The 8,124-nt window shown below is 43.7% G+C and overlaps 1 protein-coding gene across 1 annotated transcript; it reads left to right on the top strand.

The window, feature by feature from the left end:
* The first annotated feature begins 2,795 nt into the window (after window positions 1-2,795).
* chrm4a (cholinergic receptor, muscarinic 4a) lies at window positions 2,796-4,223 on the top strand. Its single transcript, XM_072273114.1, has one exon. The coding sequence runs from the start codon at window positions 2,796-2,798 to the stop codon at window positions 4,221-4,223; it is 1,428 nt and encodes a 475-aa protein (XP_072129215.1).
* The last annotated feature ends 3,901 nt before the right edge of the window (window positions 4,224-8,124 follow it).

Raw genomic sequence — 8,124 nt, 5'->3', positions numbered from 1 at the left:
AGTGACTTGGCCTGCACAATCATATGTGGCGAAGAATTCCACAGATTCAATACCCCCTGGCTAAAGAAAATTTTCCTTACCTCTGCTCTAAGCGGACTTTCCTCAGTTCTGAGGCGGTGCCCTCTGGTCTTAGATCCCCCATTAAAGACAACATCCTCTTCACAGTCACATCCATACTTTCCAAGCCTTTCAATATTCAGTAGGTTCAATGAGGTCACTCCTCATTCTTACAAATCTCAGTGAGTACAGGCTCAGGGCCAGCAAATGTTCTTTATATGTTAACCCTTGGAGCCCACGGGATCTAAGACAGAATTGGACCCAAAATTGGCTTGGCAATAAGAAAAAGAAGATGATAGTGGAGGGTTATTTTTGTGATTGGAAGCAAGTGACTGGTGGTGTAGCACAGTTCTTCTCCTATCAGATTCCTTCTTCTCCATCCCTTGACCTTTCCCACTCACCTGGCTTCACTTACCAACTTCCAGCTAGCATTCTTCCCCTGCGCCAACCTTTTTGTTCTGGCATATTTCCCCTTCCTTCTCAGTCCTGAAGAAGGGTCTCGACCCGAAACGCCGAATATCAATTCATTTCCATATATGCTGACTGAGCTGCTGAGTTTTTTGTGTGTGTTGCTTTGGATTTCCAGCACTTGTAGGCTTTCTAGTGTTTATGAATTACTGGAACCTTACTGTTCATTATATGCATTAATAATTTGATTGTGTCTAAAATCAAAGAGCACAGGTTTAAAGTAAGGGGTAAGCACCTAAAAAGAGATCCAGAAAGGAATTCTTTCACTGAAGAATAGTTGTAATCTGGAACCAACTCACTGAGGGGATAGTAAAGACTCTGACAATATTTATCTAGATAAGCACTTTAATCACCTGTGGCGTGGAGGCTTGGGCCAGGTGCTGGAAGATTGACTATAGATTTGTAATCAATAATTGGAATGGATCTGGTGAGCCAAAGGGTCTGTTTCTGTTTCTGTGTAACTATGACTCTATAAACAGGCAATTCTAAAATAAACTTCAACCTTGTGGAGCTGAAGGCAAATTATTGAACGTGTAACTATATTGAGTAGCTGGTTGAAGACAAAACGAGCACTAGAAGTACAGCATGAACTTACAATATAGAACACAGAACAGTACAGCACATGAACAGGTCATTCAGTCCAAAATGCTGTGCCAACCCAGGTAAAAGCAAATCAAACACACCCAAATACTAATCCCTCCTAATTGCACAATGCCCATGTCCCTCCATCTTCCTCACACCCATGTTCCTATCTAGATGTCTTTTAAAAGTCTTTCATATATTTGCCTCTGCTACCATACCAGGCAGCACATTCCAGGCATCCATCACTCTCTGGGTAATAAAACTTAGCCCTCACATCCCCTTTGAACCTACCCCCTCTCACCTTCAATGCATGCCCTCTGGTATTAGACATTTCTACCCTGGAGAACAGATACTCCCTGTCTACTCTATGTATGCCTCCCATAATCTTATGATTGAAGGATCGGACTGGCAGTGTTTCACAGTGATCTGTACATTGGCCTCAACTATTCACAGCAATTAATAACGACCTAAGTAACAAAACAGAAGGCCCTGTATCCATGTTCCTCATTGATTAATAGCTGAATAATGAGTACAGAAGGAGACATAAATTACAAGGGGATGGTGATAAGTGAGCAAAACTGCATTAAATGGAATTCAGTGCAAATACAACCACAGACATTATCATGAAGCAAAAAAGAATAGATCCAGGTACTTCTGAGTGGTAAAAATATAAGGACATTGGGTCTCTGTAAATATAAGTAAAAGACTGAACATTTGTATAATTTTGTACAAGTTTTATATGACATCTGGATAATTACGGATTTTTCCTGCCTCTGCATTGCAAGAAGGATATGTTGACCTTGGAAGGAGTGCAATGGAGACTCAGCACATCATTACCAGCCCTCCAAATGATAAATTATGGGGTGATTATATAAACCAGGCTTGTATTCTCTGGAATGTGAAAGACTAAAGGGTGATTTAATTGTGGGTTTTAGGTTTTTGAAAGTAATTGATAGAGTAGGTGATTCAAATATTTTCCACTGAAAGTTGAAGTCTAGGGCAAGCTTTCTATGGTACTCCGATCTTTACTTTAAAACAGGACCACAACATTCAGGGGACATTTTTTGTTGCTAAAGGAGAAGGTTCTTCCTCACAAAAACAGAAAGATGTCATTGATATTAGGTATTTAATAGCTTTACATTGGGCTTCCAAACATGCCATGATGGTGGAATGAATCACAATGTCATTAAATGGCAGAGTAGTCTGAAGGGTTGGGCAACTTGCTTTTGTCCCTGTGCTCTTCAAAATTCTCCTCTTCTATTCATTTGCTTCAATTACTCCTGTCAACTGGAGAGGAAAACAAGCATTATAGAGTAATTCATGAAGGAAACAGGCCTTCATCCCATTTCAGTCATGACAATCAGGATGCCCATCTAAGCTAGTCTATATTGGTCCCATTACCTTTTTAACCCCTCCAATTCATTTACCTGTCTAGGTGTCTTTTAAGTATTATTGTATTTGCCTCAGCAGCTTCCCTCCTTCCATATATGCAACACCTTTAGAAGATCTCAGCAACCCTCTCTACTGGGTCACAAACAGCAGTAGGATTTTTGTATCAAACTACCTTTGAGCAATGGAAAGACGTGAAAGCGGAAGGGGCAGGGGTGAATGCCTTCTGTACTCTAATCATTGCTCCTCTCTGTTTCAGGTTTTGTGGCTAACACGTTTGGAGAAACCTGCTGCTCAAAATGGGGAATTTCAGTTTTGAAGATAATAAAACCAGCTTAAACACAAACGTAACGGTACATGCCAGCCCGTTAACGGGACACGTCAGCCCTTACAAAACAGTTGAGATCGTCTTTATATCTGTGGTTACTGGCTCCCTCAGCCTGGTCACAGTCGTGGGCAACATACTAGTCATGTTGTCCATCAAAGTTAATCGGCAGTTGCAGACTGTGAACAACTACTTCTTGTTCAGTTTGGCCTGCGCTGATCTGATCATTGCAATCTTTTCTATGAACCTGTATACTATCTATGTTATTAAAGGCTACTGGCCCCTGGGTGCTGTGATCTGCGACCTGTGGCTCGCCCTGGATTATGTTACAAGCAACGCTTCTGTCATGAACCTGCTGATCATCAGTTTCGATAGGTACTTCTGCGTAACCAAGCCACTAACTTATCCAGCTCGACGGACCAACAAGATGGCTGGGCTGATGATAGCGGCGGCTTGGATCCTTTCCTTCATCTTATGGGCACCAGCCATCCTTTTCTGGAAGTTCGTTGTTGGTGAACGCACCGTGAAAGAGGGCCAGTGTTACATTCAGTTCCTGTCCAACCCCGGCGTGACTTTTGGCACGGCAATTGCAGCCTTCTACCTCCCTGTAGTCATCATGACCGTCCTCTACGTCCAGGTTTCCCTGGCCAGCAGGAGCAGAATGAAAAGCCACAGGACCGAGAGTCAGAAAGAGAAAACCTCCCGCTCTTCCAACTTGCTCAGGGGTTATTTCAGCAGGCACCAGAATAACAACAACACGCCCAAGCCTACGGCGGATTCCTTCGGAGACACCGTCAAGAACGGAAAGTTGGAAGAGAATTCCTCCGCCAATCCCGCTGCGACGAGCAACCGGGAGGAGAAGACTTCCAACGAATCCAGCTCCGCCAGCACCGTCTTGTCCATCCCCAAAGGGGACGTGGTACAGAACGCGCAGCTCCCGGCACCCAGCAAGATGCAGGGCTCCAAGTGGTCAAGGATCAAGATAGTCACCAAGCAGAGTGGCAGCGAATGTGTCACTGCCATCGAGATCATGCCCGGCAACACCACCAACAACGCGGTGGAGAACAAGCCCGGCAACGTGGCCAGGAAATTCGCCAATATTGCCAGGAGCCAAGTCCGAAAGCGGCGCCAAGTGGCTGCCAGGGAAAAGAAGGTCACCCGGACGATCTTCGCGATCCTTCTGGCGTTTATCCTAACATGGACCCCTTACAATGTCATGGTGCTCATCAGCACCTTCTGCGAGGAGTGTGTCCCTGAGACTGTCTGGACCATTGGCTACTGGCTGTGTTATATCAACAGCACCGTCAACCCTGCTTGTTACGCTCTCTGCAACATCACCTTCAAGAAGACTTTCAAACAGTTGCTACTGTGCAGATACAAGAATATCGGCAATGCAAGATGAAGTGTTGGCCGTGTGTGTTATAGAACTGGACGTGTTGTAAAATGCTCATTTCCGAGGCGTCGGGTTTGCACTATGCTTTAATTCCAAGTCCAAACTTGTAAATCTCTCTCCCCTTGAAGCGAAGCATGTACATACAGTACCATATAAGCAAAGACGTGGGTGAAATTAAAAAAATCTTTGCAGTGTCATGCGGGTGATATTAAGTGGCGGAGCCATTCGGATATCCAACAGGTCCTGGGTAAATTATGGTATCGAGTAGAAGAAAGCAGACGCGTAAAATGTCCGAACAATTGAGTGAATGCCGTGGTTGAAATGTAACGCAGGAGGTCAAAGATCACAAGAAAAATTTTTTTGACATTCACCCGGGTCCTGAGATTAAATTACAGCTTTCCCCTCACACCTATTCGCTCGTATGTAACGCGATCTTAACAAAACAATCAACTCGGAGTGGAAGCTGACGAGGAACAGCAGAAACTGCCACACTTTCACTACATAATTTACTGGGGTGACATGATTCGCTGTTGGAATTTCTATCCGTAATTTTACTTCGAATTGAACTGTTTAACAATGAATCTGTAGAAATCGGGACATATTCTATAGCGTATTTATTGTAATCTTCCCAATCATGCTATAACTGGTCTCAATTTCATCCTTTAATATTATTTACATAAATATCTGAAACATTGGGCTTTACAGGGTGTTTTGTGAAACGTTCCCTCTATTCTGCGTTCATTTTCCTCTTTGTCATCATATCTCCGAAAGCCACAGCATGGTAACAGGTTCTCCACCCAATATTTAGTTGTCTCCATTGTAAGGTGGACTGCTTGAAAAACTCAGTGGGTCAAGGAGCAATTACCGGGGGGAAGGAACAGCCACATTTCAGGTGCAAACTCTGAGCTGCGTATATTTCAAAGCGATGTGTGTTGTAGGAAAGGCGGATGAGATCAGGGTATGAATCAACCCACACGGAATTACGACATTGTAGCAGGAGGGCTGGGATTGGCAACTCACTACTCTGGGGTCCCATTGTTTTAGATGTGACAGAGCGGGAGGGGTGGCGTTACTGGTAAGGGAAAATGTCACGACAGTGCTCAGTCAGGACAGACTGGAGAACTCGTCCAGCGAGGTCTTCTGGGTGCAACTGAGGAATAAAAAAGGTATGACCATGTTAATAGGGCTATATTAGAGACCACTGAACCGTCCTAGCGATTTACGGTGCCTTGTAAAAGTATTCATCCTCCAACTGTTTGTTCACATAAATGACAATTACAACCAGGGACTTGGATCAATTTAACTGAGACAGTTTATTTGCAAATCACATGATCCTTTTTGACAGTACAGCCCCCAAAAGAGGGAACATTGTAAAGCATGAAAAATCAAAAATTCAAAAACTAAAATGTCAGCAGTTCAAAAGTATTCATACCCATTTGTCCAGTACTTAGTTGAACCACCCCTTGCAGCTAAGGCAGCCAGTCATCTTTGTGGATAAGTTTCTACTAGCTTTGCACAGCACGATGGGGCAAGATTTGCCCATTCCATCTTGCAAAATTGCTCAAGGTCAGTGGGAAGCAAGTTCTTGAGTTCCTGCCAGAGATGTTTAATAAAGTTAAGATCAGAACTCTGACTTCGCCCCCCAAGGACATCAATTTTCTTCATTTGAAGCCATTCTGTCAGTGTCCTTGGGTCGTTGTCCTGCTGAAAGTCAAACTACCTCCCCAGTTTAAGTTTTCTGGTAGATGCTAGCAGGTTTGTATCCAGGATCTCTCTGTATTTACAGTATGCATCTTCCCATCAATCCTGACCAGATTTCCAGTCCCTGCTACTGAAAAGCATCCCCAGAGTGTGATGCTACATCCATCATATTTTACAATAGGGATGATGTTACCTAGCTGCTCTGCAGTATTAGATTCACACTACATGAACCACTTAGTGTTGACGGCAAGAAGTTCCACTTTATTCTCATCTGACCACAAGAACTCCCTCCACATCTTTACAGTATTTTCTAAATGATGTTTTGCTTCTTTTTAGATTTCTTGCTTGCCACTCTTCCATAAATTCCCTTTTTGTACAAAGCCATAGAGATTGTAGAGCCATGAACTTCATCTCCAGTTACAGCTACTGACTTCTGTAGCTCAGTCAGAGTGACATTTGGTACCACAGTTGCCTCTCTTACAAGCACCATTCTTCTCCAGTGACTAAGTTTAGAGGGATGACCTGACCTAGGCAGTGTTGCTGTGGTTTCATATTTGTTTCACTTGTTTACAAAGGAATGCATTGAGTTCAGTGCTTCCAAGATGGTCTTGACCCCTTCCCCAGATTTGTGCTTCTCTATTATAATTTCCCTGACTTGTCTTGAATGCTCTTTTGTCTTCTTTTGGTTTGGTCTGTTGAAAATCTACCAAACAGTTGGACCTTACAGATAAACAGGGTATTTGTTCTTAACAGGTGATCCTCCAGATTTCTACATCAACTAATTGGGGTGAATTGGTAAGGTAGGAAAGTTAGTGTAGCAATTACAAAGGGGATGAATACTTTTACAGCCTCACAATTTTGTTTTTTAATATTTAGTAAGCTGTTGACAAGTTTTGGAATTTTTCTTCTGATTTGACATGTAGCACAGTGTTTTGTAGATACGCACAAAAATACTACTTCAATATATTTTAAATTTAGAAAATGAGACAGTAAAATGAAAATAGTTTGGGAACTGAATACTTTTTCAAGGCACTGTAGAGGAACAAATCTGTAGAGAGATCACACACTGTTGCAAGAAACTTAAGGCTGTGATAGTAGGTGATTTTAACTTTCCACATATTGACTCCCATAGAGAATGGGATTCCCATACAGAATGGGATTCCCATACTGTAATAGGACTAGGTGGGATAGTAATTGTCAAATATGTTCAGGAAAGTTTCCTTAATCAGTACATAGAAGACTCAGTGAAAGAGTGTGCAATATTTAATTTGCTATTAGAATATGAGACAGAGCAAGTGACAGAAGTTTGCGTAGAGAACTCTTTGCATCTAGTAATCATAATGCTATTAGTTTCAAAGTATGATCGGAAAAAGATAGATCTGGTCTGCAAGTTGAGATTCTAAGTTGTAGAAAGGCTAATTTTGATGGTATAAGAAAGTTTCAGGCAAGGGTGGATTTGAACAGGCTGGTTTCGGGCAAAGGTGTACTTGGTAAATGGAAGGCCTTCAAAAGTGAAATTTTGAGAGCAGAAAGCTTTAATGTGCCTGTCAGTATAAAAGTAAAGACAACAGGTTTGTCGTAAGGGCATGGCTGGGAACGGACCCAAATGCAAGACACAGACACTGAAGTACTAGGGACAGGACTAGGATACAGGGTGATGGCAAGGACATGGACAGGAAAACTAGGAACCTGGAACAGGACTGGACAAAAGAGCTAGGAGCTCGGGCTTGGACTCCGAGCCAGAGACTGGGCAAGGACCCAGTACCTGGGTCTTGCCTCTGCCTCGGACCCCAGAACTAGGCAAGGACGAGGCTTGGCAGGCAGGCAGGATGAGGCTGGAATCTTAAGACTTGAGGCTAGAGGCTAGAGACTTGGCTTGGCTTGGCAAGAGGCTAGAGGCTAAAGACTTGGCAAGAGGCTAGAGGCTAGAGGCTAGAGACCTGGCTTGGCTTGGCAAGAGGTTAGAGGCTAGAGGCTAGAGGCTAGAGACCTGGCTTGGCTTGGCAAGAGGTTAGAGGCTAGAGGTTAGACGCTTGGCTTGGCGAGACGGCTAGAGGCTAGAGGTGAGAGGCTATAGACATGGCTAGGCAGGAGGCTGGAGTCCTCAGGCTGGAGGCTAGGCAGGAGGCAGGAGGCAGGAGACCTGAGGCTTGGCAGGAGGCAGGAGGCAGGAGACCTGAGGCTTGGCAGGAGGCTGGAGGCAGGAGAC

The sequence above is a fragment of the Mobula birostris genome, chromosome 11 (assembly GCF_030028105.1).
Source record: "Mobula birostris isolate sMobBir1 chromosome 11, sMobBir1.hap1, whole genome shotgun sequence".
Taxonomy (NCBI): Eukaryota; Metazoa; Chordata; class Chondrichthyes; order Myliobatiformes; family Myliobatidae; genus Mobula; species Mobula birostris.
Note: the sequence above shows the minus strand (reverse complement) of the source record. Positions and strands in the feature narration are given on the sequence as shown.

What these genes read in the sequence shown, in the direction of transcription:
- chrm4a (XM_072273114.1), top strand. Translation starts at nt 2,796, where the DNA reads ATGGGGAATTTCAGTTTTGAAGATAATAAAACCAGCTTAAACACAAAC.